This window comes from Mesitornis unicolor, unplaced genomic scaffold, assembly GCF_000695765.1.
Source record: "Mesitornis unicolor isolate BGI_N332 unplaced genomic scaffold, ASM69576v1 scaffold6484, whole genome shotgun sequence".
In the NCBI taxonomy this organism is placed as follows: domain Eukaryota; kingdom Metazoa; phylum Chordata; class Aves; order Mesitornithiformes; family Mesitornithidae; genus Mesitornis; species Mesitornis unicolor.
In genome coordinates this window covers 6373-28318 of record NW_010180698.1, presented here as the reverse complement: position 1 = coordinate 28318, position 21946 = coordinate 6373, and the positions used below count along the sequence as shown (strand labels likewise).

General features: G+C 40.2%; 1 protein-coding gene across 1 annotated transcript in view; it reads right to left on the bottom strand.

Moving 5' to 3' along the window:
* Positions 1–3350: 3350 nt before the first annotated feature.
* The window catches only part of CTAGE5 (CTAGE family, member 5), a 24898-nt gene continuing 6302 nt past the window's right edge, over positions 3351–21946 (bottom strand). The window contains exons 9-24 of the mRNA XM_010183159.1: positions 19240–19362; positions 18564–18687; positions 17721–17767; positions 17428–17518; positions 16059–16197; positions 14086–14187; positions 12756–12816; positions 12387–12422; positions 11396–11463; positions 10588–10670; positions 10109–10240; positions 8074–8226; positions 6797–6928; positions 4900–4976; positions 4264–4486; positions 3351–3567 (exon numbers count right to left, since the gene is read on the bottom strand). Of these exons, the coding sequence (XP_010181461.1) occupies positions 3410–3567; positions 4264–4486; positions 4900–4976; positions 6797–6928; positions 8074–8226; positions 10109–10240; positions 10588–10670; positions 11396–11463; positions 12387–12422; positions 12756–12816; positions 14086–14187; positions 16059–16197; positions 17428–17518; positions 17721–17767; positions 18564–18687; positions 19240–19362 (1749 nt within the window). The 3' untranslated portion in view covers positions 3351–3409. The remainder of the gene's footprint in view (positions 3568–4263; positions 4487–4899; positions 4977–6796; positions 6929–8073; positions 8227–10108; positions 10241–10587; positions 10671–11395; positions 11464–12386; positions 12423–12755; positions 12817–14085; positions 14188–16058; positions 16198–17427; positions 17519–17720; positions 17768–18563; positions 18688–19239; positions 19363–21946) is intronic.

Here is a 21946-nt window from a genome sequence, read left to right as displayed (position 1 = left end):
ATAGATGATGAATACCTGCACTGCTTCACTTTGCCGTTTTATGCGTACGGAGGAGCCCGTAGCTGTGCTGTGCATCCCGAGTGCGGACCTGGGCGGCTGCGGAGGAGCTGGGTGTGCTGTGAGGATCGAGTGGCTGTTGGGTGCGTGCCTGCCGACACCGGGGTCGTGTCAGCTCCTCAGCTTCCTCGGGTGCCATATCCAAACCACCGCCGCGCGTGGCATCGCGCTCCTTGTTTGAGCGTCTCTGTGGTGATGTAGATGTGGTGAGCAAGGGCGTTTACCAACGCGCTGAAGAGACGCTGTGGGTAAAGTAAACACAGTCACAGCTTTTCACGTTCCAGTCCAGTAAAACAATGGGCCTTGGGCTCAGGGCCTCTCAGGGCTCGGCTTTGGGAGGGAGGTTTATGTAGCAGTTAAATCTGACGGGGTTTGTTCAGCATCACCTGGACCTTAGATTCAGTTGTAAAGTGATCAAGATTTCTGACCCTTTCTTGTGCAACTTCCTGAAGAAGAAGCTGCATCCTCGAGTTAACCAGCGTTGCAGGATGTCAGTTTTATCTCTGCAGGCTGCTGTGTTTCTGTGGATAACTGCCTTGCTTAGCACGCTTGTTTGGGAAGTAACTTGTTTACCTTTCTGCTATATGAATGTGTTTCTCTTTTCAGTCTAGCCTATTTTCTGTGCTGTTTTTAATTAAGTTAATCTTGTAAGATAAGGAGCAGGAGGAGCAGGCCACTCAACAGCGGCAGAGATGTGCAGTCCTTCCAGTTACTGTGTTGAAGGTCGGCTGTGCCCAGGGATGTTGTTGATGCTCCAGGTCTGACTTTTCCATACAGCCTGAAGTGTGACCATGGGGCACGGCTGTCTTCAGTGCGCTGAGTACACACAGACCACCATGACCTCTCTACAACTACAAGGTGTCCAGCAAGGCCCTGGTGTGTGGTGAAACCCATCCCTTGAGCAGTGCTGGAGAAACAGCTCTCATTGTTCTGTTGTTTAAAGAAAAATTGCTTTTCTTGTTTAGTTCATTTTTTTAGCAATAATCTGAATTAGTGACACCAGGATGAAGGGATTTGAGCTGAACCGATCTGAAGTGAAGTGAGAGGAAACAGAGATGGTCCTAATGTGTATTTGGAGTGGGGCCTTACAAACTCTGAAATGACTTCAGGCTTGTGTGATCTCCAAGGGGATTTTTTGTTTGTTTTCCCTGAAGAGAGCAGTGTCAGGTTGGCTGTGCTGTGTTCTAGATTGAGCAGCAGGAAAGTGCGCCACAAGCCCTCAGTTGTTACTGGATTATGAACTCGATTGCTTTTTATTGAGGGGGGGACAGAGGCTTTCCCACGTACGCCCTTGTGTGACCCTTCTCAGTGAAACATCTCCTGGTACATCTGTTGGGTACTAAACCCTGCTTCCTATTGCACAAATTGCTTGGTTTCAGATTGCTTGTCTGCAAATGACATTTTTGGCTATTACTGGGGAAAAACCCAACTCTGAAAATATTCCATTCTCTGTGGGATGACCTAAGCCGTGCTTGGCGTGCATTATCTTAGTCCAGCTAACTTTTGTGTTGTCTGCAGCCTCCAAGATCACTGTGGGCACAGAGCAGATTGCTTTGGGCTTTTTTTGCAGACAGTTTTAACTAGAACGAGTATTTAACCCACAGAGAGAAAATACTCTACTTGTTCAGGAAATGCTGTTACATTCCTGAGTCGTTTGTAGTCCTTAAGGTGAGCTGTGGGGAGGAAAAACAAAGCAGGGGTTCTTATGGTGGCAGCGTTATTGAAGTAAGGAGCTGGCGCTACCCCGGTTCTGTGCACAGGGGTGTTCTGAGCGTTCCTGGGACTGATACCAAGGCAAGGGTAAAACCAAATGGGTCCTTTTAGAGGTTTGGCGAAGTCTTTCAGGCAAACTTGGAGCCTTCAGAAAGCAACGACTTGGCCAAGAATGATGCAACAACAGCTGAATTAAGCTAAACAGCAGTTGAAACACTTTGACGTGGATGATGCTTTAAAAGGCCTGTTGTCAATTTGTTGCTGTTGCACAGCTCCAGCACAAAGGCTTGCCCAAAGGCCTTTGAGGACTAAATGAGAAGCGGAGAAGAGAATAAAGCAGTGGCAGGAATGAGCCATGGCAGAGCTCTGCAGCTGAAATAGCCCGTGTGGAAATCACGGGGCAGGAGCACTGAGCTGCAAAAGAAAAGGCTCACTTGGCAGACGTGACCTGAGCAATTACAGAAACAATCCCCAGCCCATTTTTTTTTGTAACTCCTAATTGCAGGGGTGGTGGCTGCATCTGTATCCAAGGGTGAAATGGTGTGTTGTGTGTGTGTGTGCCCAGAGGCTGGGGCTGGCAGCTGAGCTGCCTCCTGCTGCTACTGCAAGTGGGGCTTTTAAATCACTGCCACAGCAGCATGTTCTTGCTGCTTGTTTGCTCGGTGCATTTGCTTCTGTGCTTGTTCTAGACAAGAAATTCTACCTCGCCATGCAGCTCTCATTACCTGTGCTTTGTGTGAGGATGAGTGTGCTTACAGCAATCTCCTGCCCCATCCTAGGTTTTGGCCACGAGTGCTCTCCCAAGGCAGAGCTGAAGGAATTGGCAAGTGGGTATTTTTGTTCCACACCACTTCCCAACTGCCAGTGTTAAAATCCAAAGACTAATACACTGAATTCATGTTAAAACCCCTAATATTTGCCTGCTGCAGCCATACATCTTCACAGGTAAGGGTCTGGTGGTGCTGATGCATCACATACATGGCTATGACTCCTTCCTCCCATGCCATGAAAAATCCACACACACAGTTTCAGTAAAGCACTTACCCTAAGCTATCAGTTTTGAATTGTTTCCTCCTCTTCCCTACCACTGCATTGGTGGCACAACTGCCTCTTCGTAAAGCTCTGGCAGCTGAACGCTGACCTAGGCAGCCAGTAACAGAGTATGGATGGATTATGTATTAATTCCTCTTCACTTCAGCTGCTCCTGTAGGACCATGTTAACAGTGACACTGCCTTCGTTTGCAGCAGACTTTTATTGACTGTTTCCATTTGTTTTCACATTCTATTCATTAAACAGCAAACATCACTTTTGGCATGCAGAGATTCCCTGTACAGCTGAACAAGGACGAAGCAGCTGGACCTGTAAAATATGGTTCACAATTTAATTTTATACACCTCAGAAGAGATTACTCAAGTTAGAAATACTTAATTTAAAATGACTATTGTACAATGGAAATCACTTATTCACAATATTCATAGTTATTTAATTCTTTATTTACAGAATACTATCCTGAGAGTTTCCTATTAAGCTTCAATTTGAGCAGTTTATTTATACCTAAGTAACGCTGGTTACTTAACAGAAGGAAAAATGCCAGTAGAAGGGTACGGAAAGGGTTCAGCGATGTTGCTCAAGTGGCTGTCAAGTCTCCTGCTGCGGCTCTGGGTGCTCTACAGCTGACAGATCTGGCTGAGGTGGCTCAACTCTGTTTTCAGGAGGTGGTGGTGGCGGTGGTGGCAAAAAGACAGGTCGTTGAGGTGGATAGTGAGGATAAGATCTCATTGGAAAGGGATTTCTTACTGTGAGAGAATCAGAGTAGTCCAGTTAATACCAGTCACAACAGCAAACACAAACCTGCTTCTCCTGCCTCGTATCTTATTGCTCAGCAATGGCCTCACTAAACAGAAGTCACAGAGCAGACCTAGGTTAAGTGCTGTGCCCCAGAGAGACAAAGATGCTGCGAAAAAGCAAGACAAAATGACTGCTTTTCTCTGTAGTTGCCTGCGACAGGGTCACAGCAACAGCCACTCAGTGTCTGTAACAGCAGCTGCTGCTGCCACCAGCACCATGGGCCTGCTGCAGCAGCCCTTGGCTGTCCTATCTGACATCCCCTGGAAGGTAACGTTAGTCCTTCACAAGTCAACCAGAGAAGAGCAGCGGGCAGAATCAGCCCTTCAGTCTGACACTTACATCTCGCTCCACTAATGCAAGCTCCAAGGAAAAACAATTAATAATTATGTCCCAAATGCATGCTTTTGTATGGACTCTAGCAAACCTCAAAGCTAAAGGATGAAATGTTAAAGTTCTATATATGATGCAGCCTCACAGGAGGAAAAGGATTAAGGTAAGCAGCCACTTGCTTTCCTACCCATCCTGCCCAGATGAACTGAGAAGCAGAACGTGCAAATAAAAATGCAAGTGCTCAAGTACCTCACTACCTGCACAAAGCACTCGTGCTCATCAACCTGAAGTAGATGTTGGCAAAAGCTACGTACTTGGCAGCGGAGGGCGTGGAAGCCCGAAGTCTCGTACGGGAAAACATTCCCGTGGTCCATACACGCCAGCAGGAGGAGGGGGAGGAAACGGAGGCCCTCGTCTCACGAAAGGTGCTCTGGGATCCACAGGCATCAAGGGAGGTCTGAGCGGAGGGAAAGGTGGAGGAGCAAACCCTGCACTGACTTCACTTTCAGATGCCAGCAACTGATCAGGCAGCGAGTTCTGCAACACAAAGACAAGACAGAAGCTACCTCAGGGAAAGGGGTCAAGGAGAGGGAACATCTCCAACCCCACCAGGCCCCTTGGATGCAGACTGTCCCACCAGCTGAGAGCTTGCTCCAACTCTGCCTCAGCTACAGCATAATCCTGAGCAAGGCTGTCCATGTGTACTGACCAGCAGCTTGACCACAGCTTCATCTTTTGGGTTACAGTTAACTTTCAGCATGGATCCTATCAGTCATACATCAAAATTAATTCACAGGACAGTAAGCACTGTGACAAAAGTACACGTGTCCTTTTATCATTTGGAGCTCCCAGCACAATAAAAGGAGATCAACGTACCAGAGCCACATTTTCCTCAATACTTCGCAGCAAATCAAAGCTTCCTTAAATCAAGTTTCTGTTTAGCTACTTACACTAAGGTTAGAATGATCTTTCATCTCATTTCCACTTGGTTCTGTTCGTGGGCTGTTTTCTGAAGATGTTTGTCCATCTGTATGCAAAAGTTAAACCAGTTATTCAGTGCTGACCTCCTCCTTACAGGATTTCAGTGTTTTTTCTAAAATCAGGACATACAGGCAGGGAAAAAAAAAAAGTGCTGCTGTACAAAAGCACCTGTTCTGCAGTCACACTGAAAGACAACTGGGGAACACGAAGCTATGCCTGAGTATTTTCTCCAGCTTCTGTACAGGCTGCACATGAAGTACAAGGTTGCAGCTTTTACCAAAGTTTCTTATATCCAAATAAGGCTGCTTCTTCCATTTCAGTATTTTTTTAGAGGTCACAAGAGCATTTTCCTAGTGATAAACCTAAACATTATTGTAGCAGTTCCATTTTCCCCCTCCCTCCTGCTTTATTTCTTTGCCAAGTCCCAGCTGTGAAGCTGGAGCCTGGATGTCAGAACCGTGAGACACGTTGCTGTTCTGCAGTCAGATGGTGTGCGCTGGACCATTCTGGAATTGTCTTTTAATTTGTTGCTCGGTTTTTTTGCTATATTTACAAATGCTCACCCAAGTCTAGTGGAATTATATGCCTCTAAAAAGCGACGTTCACGTATGCTTAATGCCCTGCTAAATGCTGGCGGCAAGGTTATGCAAAACCCTGTTTCTGTTAAGCAGGTTTTGAACGGCCCAAGAACCGAGAACAGCTTTTCATCTTTTTTCAATCACCGCTTGCCAGCAGCTGAAGAAAAGGGTAAAAATGAATGTGACGAGTGAGTGTAAAGACGACGCACCTCTCCTGTCCTCCATCAGCATCCAGGTGCTGGGAGAAAGACCTCAGTGGAACACCAAGTATTAGGGAGCACAGAGAGGCTTGGGAAAGGGGGCAGGAATGTGAGTGGCTGTACAGGAACAGACTTCTCTTCCGGTAGAGAACAATTCCCTGCGAAACCCTGAGCCTTCAACCAGAATTCAGCGTGCTCAGTTCTCACATCATGACACCAAGTAACAGGTGCTCTCTCCTGTTGCCAGAAACCAGCAACAAAGATGATAACTCACTACTCATCATAGGAGTAGGTGAACACTGGGTGGCAAAGTTTGTTGTGAGTTTAATGGCTTCGGCCTGTCTGAGGAATCAGACACACGTGGCTCACCAGGCATTTAGATAAGTATGAAAACTCCTTAGTAAGTATTAAGGCTTTAAGCTCTTAAACTGGTTCAGTGATAAGGTTTAAGTCACCAAAACTTTGCCTCTGAGCTTCTGGCTGTTGCTGATACCACAAACTAGAATTCACATAATTGGCCAATTGAAAACAAATGGTACTTGGGTCAGTGAAATGTGTGATTACACTGGGGGCAACTGCGCTGTGAACTACAAAAAGCTGCAGGTGCGGTACACAGTGTGAAGGAGGAGACCTCAGCAGCTTCTAGGTCAGTAAGCAAAGCCAAGAGACATCTGAAAATCTTGCTGTTATTCTTTCAGTCTTACTGACTGAGTCGTTCTAGCTTTACCAAATGTGGCATGGAAATGCAAGTAAGGGTTTGTGATATTTTAATGCTGTGGTGAGCCTCACAGGATGGGCCAAAACAGACTGGAGGCCAATCCTGAATGGTTAACACAGAGAGCAGCGAAGGTGGACCAAAAAAACCCCAATACCTCACGACTGTCATTCACTGAATCCCATCCACCCGACAGAAGAGGTGCTTTTGCTGTAAGGGAAACACTGCATCAAGGCTAGCAGGAGTTCAAATGTTTTTATCCAGTGGAACATCAGGTCTGTGGGAGCTCTAAAGCTGCCCTCTTACTGTGGCTTACTACACGTAGTCTGTACTGCGATTCTCCATTTGATGTTATCACAGAAGCAATTCCCACCTGTTTTATCAAAAGACTGCATGTTGTAAGCTCGCAGTTCTGCTGGCCCAGAAAGTCTTCCAGTATTTGGAGGATTAGGGAAAAACCTTTCTTGTCTTCGAGGAGGAAGGACTGGATCAGTGTAAGGCTCACCTAACATTGAAGAAATCACAAAACACGGCAGTGAAGATTTATTCTCCCCATTTTATACAATTTTAGACCAGAAAAATTTTCTGGATATCTTACACTCTTGTAAATATCCAAAATGACCATTAACCAGGGTCAGCAAACAAACCTTTAAAAACCCCAAACGCAGGAATCCCACCAAGTGTGCACTATTGCTCATGTTTCTAAGGAGCTGCAAAAGTTCATTGATTTTTAGTTTAACACAGAATTTTTAAAGTTATGACTGCCCAAGTTATAAACAGTGAGGCCTTGAAACAAAGGTTCAGCACAGAAATGAAAGTCAAAGGCAAAGTAAGGTAGGATACATTTCAAGGCGTTCTCAGGTAAGAGTGCTGTTTTCTGTTATATTTCATAGTGCTGTAATGTGTTTCCACCAACTTCCTTGCATCAGATCTAGCAATCAACCACGCAGCTACAAGACAAACTGTGTCAGTGAGATCCAAGTGCAAAGATGGGGCAGGAACACAGCTCAGGTCAAGGAAAGGAGACCACTTCTCTCTCTTCCCCCTGCATTGTTAACTTGAGAAATTTCAGCAATATCCTCTTCGATTCACCTCTGTCTTCCTTGAGTGCTATGTGCAGTACAGATCTTTAGCTGAAGAAGTGAGAGGGAAGACTGATTTTTGGTGGTGTTAATTATCAAAGAGGCCATAGCAACATGAAAATATCTACCAAACAGGATGGTATTCCTGTGCTATTTATATAAATGGGTTTTTTTAAAAACATAGTATTTTTCAACATTAGCTTTTATTTCTTTATCTATTTATTTAAGGCTAATGTACCATCAAACTTTTTTATTTTCTCAGATCTCTTATTAGTTACCCAGCCCAGACAGGTCTTTCGATGCACTAAACAAACCCCTAGCAAAATGATGAAACCGAACAGGTGATTGTACACTGCTACCAATATATATTTAAAAGATAGCACAGAAGGGGGGAAAAAACCCTACTATTCAAAAACCCCTTCCAGCGCAGTTACACAGACAGTTCCAAGAAAACACCTACACGATGTTTCGACATCCAACTCCTAACATTCTGTGATATTTTTCAGCAAAAAGTACTTTATATAAATATAGACACTGCAAGTCAGTAACTCTAAGCAGGTTGTTATACCTGGTGGAGGCAGCATTATCCTGCGTTCTCTGTCCCAGGGAGGAGACAGGGACCCAGTGTCTGATGGTGGTCTGTGGGGATCAGGTAAGCGATCAGAACCCAACTCTCCTCGTTCATTACCAGCTTCATACATGGCAGGTGGTCCTCTGGATCCTAATTGAAGAAATCAGAGAGCTGTTTACCCAGGTATTTTAAATCCTCTGTTACAGCTTTCTTCATTAAGTCTGAAAACAGTAAAATAAATCACGGCATGCCAACACTGTCAAGACAGGAGAGGCACGTGGCTCCACAGGACCCTCCAGCTGTTGGCTGATGACCAGTTATGTTTACTGGAAGCATTTAAAAGGTTTATTTGGAACGAAAAAGTCTTAGCTCAACAAGAGTGCAATCTAGAGTACCTGCAATTTAAACAAAAACCCAACCCTTTAAGAGTTTTGGTTCATGTGAATCAGAGGAACTGGTGTCGTCATGATAAATCTTCTCAGTGCTAAAAAACCTGCAGCTAATCACACTAAAAATTAGAACGCTGAAAGTCAATACCCTCATCATGAGAAAAAAATTCACATTTCATTCAACACTCTTCTGGTTCTTTATAATTCTTTATTCAAGGAAAAAAAAGAAGGAAAAAATAAGAGAAGACCAGGTCTACACAAGAGAAACTACAGCAAGGAGTGATTTTACATTGCAAGCTTCCTTTAAAATAGATTGGGTCTGAAAAATGAGAGAAATGATGAATTCTGGTATCATCCTCTAAATCTCTATCTTAAAATTCTACTTAAATTTTAAAGCCATTTCATGTCTTGTGCAGAGTGAGATGAGTGCTTTAATTGCTCTGTAGCTGGCATTATTTAAAGATATAATTTGTTTAATCTGCAGCAGTTTTGTCTTTGCATAGCCTCTTTCCTTGCTAACACTGCATCCTGAAATCCAGTTTTCACTCTTCCTCACCAGCAACAGCTGAGCTACAATTTAAAGATGCACTGGGCAGCTTAGTTTCATTAGTTACTGTCCCTACACAAACACATTGTCAAGTATGATTCTGCTTGTGTGCAGTATAGCTACAGTTGAACATTCAATCTCAAGCTTTTCTGATTTAGAAAAATGATTCAACTTTCATGGTTATCTGGATATGCTTTTTAGAAAGAATGAAAGTAAATAAATACTCCATGCCAGTCTTTTAAAAATCAATGTTGATTAGTGAAATCCTCCTAGAAGAGACATTTAGACATATTTCCCAATGAAATAAGTACAGGTTTCAACAGGTGTTACAGAAGTAGTAAATTAAATAGCAGCTTCTTTATTAGCTGTAACAGATGCTGAACTCCACTACAGTATTTGTCTATACTATTTCCATCAGCACTGCAAATATGAAGGAACAATGTTGTTCTTCCCTTACAACCCAGGACACCACAGCTTGCTTTCACCTGCTCCTCAGTCGCTGAGTTTAGCTCGTTATACACAACTTTTCTGGTCCCTTTTATCACTAGGGAAGAAACTGTCTCCATGTACAATGACCGCCTCAAATTCGTAACAGAGTGAGAAAAGCTATTAACTAAACCAGTAACTTTCTAGTATCGTGACTATCACCAAATAAAACGGATGTTTTTGGCAATGCAGGTACCCTCTCCTCTCACCAACTGCAGACCAATGAGATGGAAGTGGCAGTATTCTTTCTTCAGAAAACTAGTAGACTTGTTTGCATTAAAATCGTAAGTCTACTTCAGCAGAACCCCATTTGTCCAAGAAACAAAACAAGACTGTTTAAGTTCGGCTTTTCACTTTTCTCAATCTGTGCTTCTAAAGTGAATCCACTGCTCAACCTACTAGTAACAACTACCTTTTCCCTTGTACTGTTACACATTAGACACCTTTAGAAGCAAGTTGAAAGACAGGAAGAGATTGTCCAATTAACTGTTTGTACTGAATTGGTTGTTTTAATACTTTTTGTCACCAGCAAGAGGAAAAGGTGTGACAGGTTTATAGTAGAGGAGAGAGAAATCCAGAATAGATACATTTTCAAGTTTAAGAGCTGTACCTCTTCCTCCTCCTCCACCTGGAAGCATAGGTGAAAGCCTTAAGGGACCCTCCAATAAAGTTGGAGGGGAAAGAAAAGCTCTTGTTTCAGATGAAGGCCGGCCCATTGGTGAGGGTCCATATGGGGAATGCTCTGGAACAGTTAAAACAAAACACTCAAGTTCACAATATACAGTTTGCTAAACTAAATAAAGTAATTATCTTCTCAGGTGAAGTTTAAAACTAAATTGTGTAAGTGAAATGAAAACTGTGCTCCAATTACCATGTGTGTCATAGGCCCAGTCTACTCTCATTGATACTACAAATGCTCTCATTTTCAACAAAACACTCGACATGACCTAGAGACACTTATGACCCAACTGTTCTTTTACAATTGCTGTTATTTGTACATACAGTTTTCAAACAATTATGTATGTGTGCTCTTGGGAAACAAAACCATGAATCAAAACAATTAGGCTGTTTTACAATTCAATACTGTACCTCTGCCAAATGGTCTAACTGGAACATCAAGAGCATAAGGATCTTTTTCTAAAAGGTCAAGTTTAAATTCTGTTTCAGTTAATCTGCAAATAAACAACAAAAACGCAGTAAACAACCAAGTGCAAAAGTTTTACTGGATTGCACTGCAGTGTTTACTGCTACGCTTTCTACTTAAAGGGTTAACGAAGCAACGTATTTTATTCCCTAAATAAAAAGAAAGAAGACAAAGGATATCACAAAACTCTGAGCTTAAGAATTCCTGAGAGTATTTCTCTACAGTGCTGTATTTCAACTGTAACTCAGCAGTTGGAGTTGCACGTTAGATGTCACAATTCCGAGCGTGACATTCGTCTCATGAGTACTCTAAACTGCACTCCAAGTATTAGTTAACTTCACACCTAAAGGTTCCTCTCAGCTACCACCACCTGGTCTGTCAGCTCAGTATTAACTTCTGAGGTAAGCTGTAAAATCATGAGGTAACCACGACATCTGGTCGATACAAACTTATTTAAAACAATAATAAACCCAAACCCCTACAGCCTTTGAGTTCCAGTACAACATTCTGCTTCCTTCCTGAAATATTTCAATACTTTACATAGTTCCTACTTTCCTGCACGTTATCACTCCAGGAATGTTGAAATGAGTCCCTTTCTTTCAGAACTCCAATGAAGCACTGTGCTCCCTCTGCCCTGTTTGGGCCACAACTGATTAACACAGGTCTACAAAACACCAAATTGCATCAATCCAAAACATTCCCACATGCCAAATTGCATTTGTTTAGGATCAGGGTGGATGAGACTGCACTTACTTCTGTCTGTTATGTGCATTTTCTTTTTTTATATCACTGAGGTGTCTTTCAGCTGCTCGGGCTGTCAGCTTTGGGGAAGGACAAAAATCAAGATGCTTAGATACTGCTATTTGTTCATTACATGCTTAATAAATGTGACAGGTCCTAAATCCAAGGCTTCCCCTTCCATCCCCCCATCTGAAGTGTATGGACAGTACTTTCACAAGACATGACTTGCACATTAAGTATATGAAACAGAGCCTCATATATGTCACCAAATGACATTAGCAACGTCACTACCCAAATTTCTTAGGAATAATATTACTTTCCTGCAGGTTCTTAAAAGTGCAGAAATTAAATTCTTTGGCTGTAGCTGCTTTGAAGCATCTACAGAATTCGTACAAGATTTAAAAAGTCTTAAATTTTATATAAGAAAAAAACCAAACAGTAAAATTATGACCCCAAAGCACCATAGCTTTTAAGATGATTCTATCTTATATAGATCATTCTGTGAAACTGAAGAATGCATTAGCAGATATTTTAAAGTTTCCTGTTTGGAAAAAGCAGTAAGAGTGGATTTTGTAGCAGCGTTCTTAGGACGCTGTCAATGGAACAGAGTGTTCTCACAGGACACGATGTCTCCTATTAGGAGATAAAAGGACTGAAGTACATCCAGGGAAAATATTAAAATGGCATTGAACCAAGGCCAAAAGCTTTTATTATTAGCAAAATGTCACCCACTTGTTAAATGGCAACTTGTTATTCCAGCAGATTTACTGCTACAGCAAACGATATTATAATAATATTCTACTGTACTCACAGGTATCTGGCTTAATTATTCCAACTATTTTTTGTGATAGAAGTATTTTTAACATGCAAGAAATTTGTACGTTTAGATGTGACAAGTTAATTTTATTTATCTGGTTGGAATAAGAAACAAAAACGTGATAAAGCAAGTTATGCAAATAACAGAAAAGGAAGAGGCACAGACGATTTAGTATTTGGAACTTACCCAATTATCATGAGCTTTTTTCTCGTGTGAAGTAATCTGCAAAAGTGAGATTCATTAGATGATTATTAATCTAAAAAAGAAAACCTGAGTATATGGTCTTATCTGTAATTTTAATGTGTATGGATAATTTATGATGAGACATTTAAACTTAAAATGTTAACTTTTTAATAAAGTTATCTGGTGATCTCTGTGACAAAATTGTATCAGGCAGAACCAGATGGCATTAACGGGGGAGAGGGAGGAAGGCAAAATCCACCCAACGAAACCAAGCCAAATACAGTACTACAACCTAGCTGAGGGTGGTATTTCAACTGCAGTGCCATCACCCCTCCTACTTGCCATAGATGGTATGTAACACAAAGTACATACCTGATTCTGGTAAGAACGAATGGTTCTTTCCAGCTCTTCTTCAAGATCTTTTGCTCGTTGTCTGTAACAAAATTACAACGTATGATACTGTAGTAAAACGTAGAGGAAAGCCATTTTAAATACTGTAAACACAATGGTAAACAAAGTATAATGAGGATTTTCTTATCCAAATGACAGTATTGTCTTAGGCCCACAGGATATATAAAAGTTACAGTAGCAGTGGAAATCCTAAGCAAAGAGGAACGTAAACAAATCAACAAAACCAAAAAACCCAACATCTCCCCAACTTCAGTGCTCCATGGTATGTTTCCTACATGAAGGACACCCCTCCACAGATGCCCTGACAGCCAGCCTCGCCCAGGTCAGCACATGTGCCAACGTGGCTGGAACACCTCGCCGTCACAGGCCACCACAGCCAGTCCTGACCAACAGTCACTTGCACTGAAGTTATTTCAAGGCCACAAGGTACGATGCCACCTTTGCTGCCAGCTGCCCTGTGCACAGCCTCTCTAGGTCCCACGCTCCCTCAGCAGCTGGGCCAAAGACACATTCACTGCTCAGTTATACTCTGTTCGCAATATTAATATTCTCATTAAAACTGTCTACAAAGTTCACGTTCCGAGTAAATCAAGAATGGTGAATTGTGTCTTCCTGTATGAATACTGAAGAATGTCTACAAGAACTGTACATTCCAGATAGATAATCTAATTAACTCTCCAGAAAGCATTGTCAATCAGTATCTTTCAGTGAGAGTCAATACTCCTCCCATAAACGCTGAAGGAAGGTGGTGAATATACATTAGTCTGAAGAACTATGCCATAGGTTGAGAAACCACAGAAACAAACCAGAGGTAAAGAGGTGGTGTAACACAGAGGAGAGCAAAGCAGTTAAAAAAAGCCCAAACCAAGCCAACAGAACATATTCCCAGACTGCGGTATTTTAGTAAAGAATTTCCAAACAGCAGCACTATTTGACAAGCTTAGAGATACAGAAATAAGATACTATACCGAGACAACATAAATGTTAGGAACTAAAGGAAACCTGAACGTTGCATTCGGTAAATGGAACCAGATTAGAGACCCACTTCTCCCATTCCATTAAAGCTGTCGTGTCAGTACAAACAGCAAATGGAAGAAAAGTTGGTAGTGATCTTCCCACACAGATTTTTTAACACAGCAAAAGCTCTCTTAGTATAAATCCTTACACACAAACCAGTACATAAGACACACACACTCCCTCAAAGAAACTTATGGTGGCATTTTTATTAATTCTCTATTGGCTTTTGTTCACTTAGGAGCAAGTGATTACAGCAACTGAAATCTGTAATTACCTGTAGCTGTTTAGTTCTTCAGCAGCATGATTAATTTTTTCATCTACTTTAGAAAGCTTTTCCTCCTTCTGTAGGCGTTCTCTCTCTTCGACTGTCAACTTCCTTTAAGAAAATTCAAAAAGTATGGTTAATTCTGTTTCCAGAGAACAATTTAATAGTTGGTCTGTCAAGAAAAACTTGACTTATTTAGGTGTGATAAATAGATGACATTTATCCAGATAGTGTTTTCTAGGCATATGAAGTGGCATAAATACCACTAGTTTATATTCAAATTAATTTACTCAGTTCATTAACTGTTCTGTGTGAAACAATTAGACTATCACTATTTCTAAAAGGAATCCAGAAGACAATTCATCTTCCCAAAGAATTTTTCTATTGGAGAAAAAAAAGGGCAAGGAAAAAAGCAAACAAATCAAACAAACTAAGAACTAAACTGCACTAACTTTCAGTGACTTGTTCTGGTACTTTTTTTGCATTTTAAAATCATTTTCCAGAGGAAAAAAAGGTTGTTATTAGCTATTATGGGGCACTACAGAAGAGAAACCCGATATTCCGGACCACGGATGACGCACAAGGTAATTCTGCAGATGCTACCACTGCATACAGCCCTGAATGGATAAACTGGGCATTTTCCTGTAAAGTCCTCAGCAATCAAACCATCTAAATCATGGATCTTTTGAACATGATTTAAATTTCTTTTCTATTCGGTCTTCATTTCTCACTCTTCCATTTCTCTTGTTTGAAGACACCCTGCTTTGTAAAAGATGCCTTGTTAATTTTAACAGCCTATTTTATTCTGCTATCTCATCCCGCCAGCTTCTCCCCACTCCTTTTTGGCTTTTCTAAAATCTCTGATAAGCAGCACACATTTGCTGAGCTTCAGTGTGGTATTTTTAAACACCATACACACAGTCTGCAAACATCTTTCCTTTCTGATGGCCCATCATAGCTTCTTCTTAACTTTGCCGCCACCACCCTCCTCAATACCCTCTTTTAAAATCAAACGTTAATGTAGTGGATTTCTAAGTTTTGTTCCATCTACAAAGATGTCAAATATCTATACAAATATATATACTACAGAGCAGATTATTGAAAGTAAAAAACAGGTCCTGCATACTGCTCAGTATAGGATCAAGACTTGTGCTGTTCTCTTGCTGCCTTCAAGATAAAGTCTGCTCCTTGAAGAAATAATTTGTCTAATAAAACAGAAATTTTACCATCATGCCCTAGAATGATGCCCCCTGCTCCCTCCCTAGCCCATCCACACACACACACTTCTGAAGATCACGACATGCCCATCCCATTCCAATCAACTTTATTTCTGGTCCGTAACATATTTCTGATTTCAGTCAGGAAGTTTCATGACTGGGAAGCAGACAGTACAGCCCTCACATTCTATCTTTCTTGGTGAGGAAAGCTGGATTCACAGGGGTTTTGTGCTGCTTACTGATAGTAGTTTGCTTGCCTATGTATTAACCCTAAGCTTAGTTTTATATCCCCGTGTTGACATCACTAGTTCTCTTTATATATAAAACATACCTCACAGTTAAAGCAGCTAAGGATTATCTTTCTTTCAGCAACTTCATTAAATTAAGCTCCCAGAAAAAAACCCCAACAACCAAGCTTTTCAACTTTCACCACCTTATTTCATAGATTTAAAAATGTCTTACTTGTTTTATCTTCATTTCTGTATTCACTTGGGGAAAAGTAAAATCACTAAATAGAAAATCAGTTCTATTTAGCTCAAACCAGGACAAAGTCCTACAATAATATACCACTACTTTCATGGAAATAATTTCTGTAAAATTACTGTGATCACAAATGTACATGAAGGTGTAACACAACAGGGTCTTCACAATTCAGAAAACTCTGGAAAGCAGTATTTGAATTTTCAATAATTTTCAGCCCCCCAAATCCAAGAGCTACATTCAAATCCAACAGTAACCACTGACTATAAAAAGAAGAACCAGCACCTGTGTAGTTTCATTTCATTTTCTTGATAAAGCTCAGTCATTACTTTAAGTTTCTGCTGAAGCTTCTGAACTTCACTTTCAAAACGCTCATTTTCAGACTGCAAGGAAGCTTGTTGACTTTGAAGGTTTTCTATACGTTCTGTCAAATTTGGAGAAAATTACATTGGGACAACAATTTACAACATTAAAATATTTGAAATATTTTAGCATATAAAATGCCTGTAAAAACATTTGATTCTATGTATGTTTAATAATAAGCAATAATACATTAATACATTTCAATAAATTCTACAAAATGGAGAAGGGCTGTGGCTCCTTTTGATGGGAAACCACCAACCATACTCCCTACCTGCCACAAAGTGCAGCTCTGAGCTTATAACCAGCCTTTCCTCCAAACTGTATAGCTTCTTTGAAAACAATGCAGTTTTGTAACTCACAATACGAATTTTCATTTAGGCCTCTTATTATTGTAATTACAGAGTTAAATCAGAACCACCATGCACTCTTGGAGATTTACCCATGTGAGATCTTGCTGAGTAGCCTGAAGGGCTGACTCAGATTCATCAAACTACCTTATCTTGCCATCTATTTCCAGTCATGTTTCTTTTCCTATGCCTCTCCAACAAACATGGAAAGCTTGTATGTTTAAATATCTTAATGGGGCAGAGTTACAATCAATCTGGAAAACACGCTGACACGAGGAGTCAGTTTAAAAGACTACCAACAACTGAAAATATTCCGTTTTACAGAGCATTTTATCACCCAAATAACAGCTCAGTACATTCAAATGTGATGGCTACTCTGCTGGTGGTTATCTGTGAAAGCAACAGCTAATTACAAGCTTTAATTTGAATTCAAGTGGCAGTGTTTTCATGTCATAAGGCTTAATTCAGTATGTCCTACATAACAAAGGAAAAAAAAACAGAGGAAGATTTTAGGTTCAATTCTCTAAAGGCAGCATTTTGGATTTTAGGAACTATTGAACTTCCACCCATTAAAAACTAATTAAATTATGCTCCCATTTTTAATAGATGGTTTTAAAATTTAAACTCCATTCTTTCATGCCTAGATATTACATAAAAAAGGTATTATATATTTATTAACACCACTTTCCCATGTATTTTTAAAGTTGTAGAATACTACAACAAATTCGCAAATGGTGTTTTAGCAACTTTGACTGTTTTACCTCTAAAATCAAGTATTTAAAATAGCTAAGCAACATAAACTCAAACAGGCATTTTAAAAATCAAGTAAAGCTACTAACGTAAACTTAATTCGGTTTTCCCTGTAAGTAACACTTACAGCCTGTGACCTCCTTTTACAAAAGCATCACCTTATTCATCTTAAAGGCAAAATAACGTTCAGTTACCTGTAAGTTCCTTTTTAGCTTTATTTTCATCAGAGATTTTTGAGTACATTTGATCTCTTTCTGTTTCCAGGGTCTTTAAGCAAGCATTTAACTAAAATCAACATTTAAAAAAAAGAAAGAGCATTGTGTGATTACCAGAAACTGTCTGCACGCGAAAAAGATCTAATTAAACATGAAAAGATGCTGAAGTCTGTGACACTGCTATCTGTATGCAGTTAAAATTACTATAAAAATTGCATGTATTCCCTCTAGCTTCCTCCCCTTCCATCCACAAGTTTCTTAAAATCACATACCTTGGCAGCATAGATCAGTTTCTTTACAGTTCGTTTTTGCTGGTCATCTGGTTGACAGAATAGAATACGTCACGTAAACAGCACAAGGAGGTCTGTGACAGAGCTTACTACTATTATGTTATTTTTATAAAAAAGCAATTGCCAACATATTTGGGGGGGGGGAAGCGGAGGTGGGAGGGGGGCAGAATACGCCTATGTTCTGGTGCTTTGTTTGCCAATCAATCAGAGTCAGAATGCTTCTGTTAAAAGCGAGATGCTGAATACTCACTGTAAGATTTACTGGGATTTGGCCTAATCAGCACCAGCATAAAAAGAGGCTGAAGCAAGAAAAAGGAGGAAGAAAAGCTCTTCTGTGCTGCTGTTTTGAGGAGACTCACATCTACACCCCTCTGATTCCAGTGCTACCACACTGCCTGCAGCAAGTCACACCTCTGCAGGACAGAAGCAGAAATTAGGCTCTAAGGAACCACGCCACTACTGCTGGGAGGAGCTTCAAGAAGAACTGAAAGCAAAGTTTCCACCTAAATAAGTTCTGAGAATCACTGTTTAATACTAACACAGACTAAAGTAATTCTGCAAGAGTCTGAGCACTGTGTCTTTATGCTGCTCTGTAGTGATACGTATGCTTAAGCTTAACCACACACTGCTAAATAGTAGCATAGGTGATTATTCTGGAGTTGTCCAAGCATCACTCAACTGTCCAACACAAGTAACATTGAGTGAGTTCCGAAAATCCAACTTCTACAAAGCTCATCTTTCAACTTCCCTAGAAGTTTGTTGGTTCTGTATTTCTAAAACATCTTTTAAATTAACATTTAAGAAGGGAAGCTATACAAACCATACCTAAGTGCTCTCCATTCTCTGTTTCACCCTTCATATCTGTGTCCCAGTGGTTATCTTCCGCATCGTCATCTTCCCTTACTGCTGAACTCCAGTCTCTCATCTTCAGTAAGTATTGTGTCAGTGACTAAGAAAAAGCCCCCACAAAACACAAACGGTAAAATAAATACAAGCAATGAAAACTCAGTTACCATTACAACTCCTTTTTCAAGATTTCTGTCCCCTCAGTAGATCAGGTGAGCCCCACACAGGATTCTAGATGTCTGATGTTATTTTTCTATTAAAACATACACCTGCAGGTCAACAGGTGCGCCCTAGTGAAGACTTTTCATAAAGTCAAATATGCATGCTTTTAGCATGGCTTGTGTTTATAAGGTACACACATAAAAGAACACACTCCCAAACTGCAGATTATAAAAATAAGCAAACACTCTATCAGAATTAAAAGCATTCTCCTTATTTAACGCGCTGGCTTCCGAGGCTACCCAACTGCTCCATTGTGCTGCTAAGCAACCTTTTTTGTGCTTAGTAGGAAACAAGACATTAGAGAATGGAGACAGCAAAAAACCCAAAACAGCTTAATCACATTAAGACCAGGAGAGGTTGTGAGACTTTCTTGGAACTCAACGATTAGCATCAGTCTGAATAATTTGATTCAACGCTAGCTGTCATAATTTACCTTGACTTGACTCTCCTTATTTTTCAACACTTCTTCTATATCTGCTTTAGAGGATTCAAACATCTTTGTTTGTTCATTTAGTTCACTAAATCGTTCACCCCATCCTTCAGCTTCTTGTAAAAGCTAAAAAAGGGAAATACCAGATTAGCATGACTGTCTATTACAACCAAGAATCACAGGTTAATGGTACTTGAGCCTGTTATCTATATATAAGCAGAATTTTAACCTCACACCCATCAGTAAGAATTAAGAGAGATAGACTACAAGACAGTTCAACCTCAAGAGTTAAAAAATAAGACTTCTATGCTACTGTTCCGTTCCTTTAGCTGCAACAGCTCTCACTGTAATTAGCCGTTAGGGTATTTTTCAACACTCATAAGAACAGTTCAGTTAATATTCCAGTCAGTTTAAAAACTCCTATGTGACAATAGCAATAGATACAAACCAGTGACAATTCCAAACACTGGGGAGCAGATGGAGAGGAGGACACTCATTCCCCAATACGCACACACACTCCTGAAATTGTACCCATGTCTTTTCAAGCTGGAAGAGCTCAGTGAGGAAGGGAAACCAGGAAGCTTTATAGACAGCTACTTAAATTCACGTGACTTGCAAAATTATGTTATTTCTCCTACTCTCCTCCACACCTCTTATTTTTAAATTTTATTTTTAGAAAGCTTCCACGTTAATGAGTGTGACAGAGACTGTACGTAATCAATACCTACTAGTACCCATCTTTGTAAATAATTGTGGTTAACTAAAAGGACAGGTTGATTCCCAGGTCACATTTTACAGACATCCCCTAGCAAATTCTCATTTCACAATAACACCTTACAGCAGTAAAGGGATTAGTCCACATAAGCCCCAGTTCATTAAAAATAACCACTGCAACACAGTGAACCAATTAAACAGTGCCTTCATATTCTGAGAATGAAATTGAACTGATGCAGATTTTTATTAAGACAAAACATGCAGTACAGTACAAAAAAAACTCGTCTCAAGAGTCTGTGAAAAGGATATTCGTTAAAGTTGCACAACAGGCAACCAATTTAAAAGCAGTGAATGCACAGAAAGGAATAACTAGGTTGAGCAATAAGAACGTAACAGGCAGTTATACTAAAAATAAAACCAGAAAACTGTAGTTAAACAGGGGAACTGCCATGCAAATAGACAAACTAGCCTGAACACCACTTATCAAAGATAAACCAGAAGGCAGAAAACAAAAGGTATGTGACTAAGACTGGATGAACGCCACTTGGCACACAATTGCACCTTTCAAGCAGTAAAAGCCACTTATGAATTTACAGCATCACGTAAACTATGTATTATGGATAAAACAAAAACAGTCTTTATGCTAATGCTGCTCAGAAGACGTAAACAAGCAACTGCTTTCATCATTAAGTGTCATCCTCAAGGGGAAGCTAAACTTTAAGAGATTCCTTCTTCATAGGGCCAAAGAGAAAATAAATTGACATGACTTTATATACCCGTAAGAATTACAATAAAGCAAAATAGCAAGGATTTGCAATAAGCTAAAGCAATTTGTATTTCTCATGTTTCTGCAAAGAAAAGCACAGAAAGTTTGGAGTTCGTTAACAGTTCCCTCCTTCAAACAAAAAGGCCCAATCCTCTCTCTGACACATCATAAACCTGAGACAGCACATCTGTTGTAACGTTTAAGCTATGATGTGCCAGAAGATTATGACCCATTAGTGCAACTGGACAGAGAAGAAAGCACTCTAGTTTCTGTGAACAAATAATGCCTTTGTTACCTTTTGAGCATAAGTGAAATCCCATCTTTAAAAAAAAAGTAAGAAAGAAAAATAGAAAAGAGATACGAATATTCTACTATAGCAAACTAACTCCCATGCATACAACAACCTCATAAAAGAGAGTACAAGTAAGCAAGGCAGAGACTTTCTCTTCTTTCCTTATCAGGGTCCACTAATTCTCATCAGGTTATTTATCTACTAAAAAGCATAGCAAAATACAATAGACATAAATGTTCTCAACTTACTAAACTGCAATAAAGCTCCGTTAACAACCAAGTGTAGTAATTCATCCTAAATAATGTGGTTGAGGAACTACTACCCGTAGGTTATTTTATCTGGCTGGAATGCAAATAATCTTATTTTTATCCAGGAACCTGGCAAGTCAATCACATCGCGGGAGTTGTTTTTACTGATTTTTTTTTTCCTGGTTTTCTTTGACATAAAATGATTTCAAATAAATGTAGAGCAGTTGTCAGCACTTAGTATTCTCTTACTCTAAGTACTATTGTTAATAAAAGGAAAGAAAAAGAAGATTCTCTTCACACACACACAAATAATTGGATGATTTCTGTCTGAACCCAAGAAGTTAGCAGAGAAAAAACAAACAAACAAAAAATCCCTATTAGGACTTTGTGTGCTGCTTCTCAAAGTTTATAGCATAAATACACTGGCACATTTGAAATAAAGCACCGAGACCAGACTCCTCCTCCTCACAGAAACAAAAAAGGATGCATAGGTTAGACAAAAGACTCTTGAAATACTTCTCGAGCAACTTCATCTCACAGCAACAGCACCCAGATCTACTGTTCCTCCGCTCACAGCATCCAAAAAAACTGTCTTCCCTTTTTTTGTAGGCATAAACATGCAGTCCTTCTAAAATTACAGAAAAAGATGAAGTTCTACTGATAACAGAGTTGTGCACAACTGAAATACGC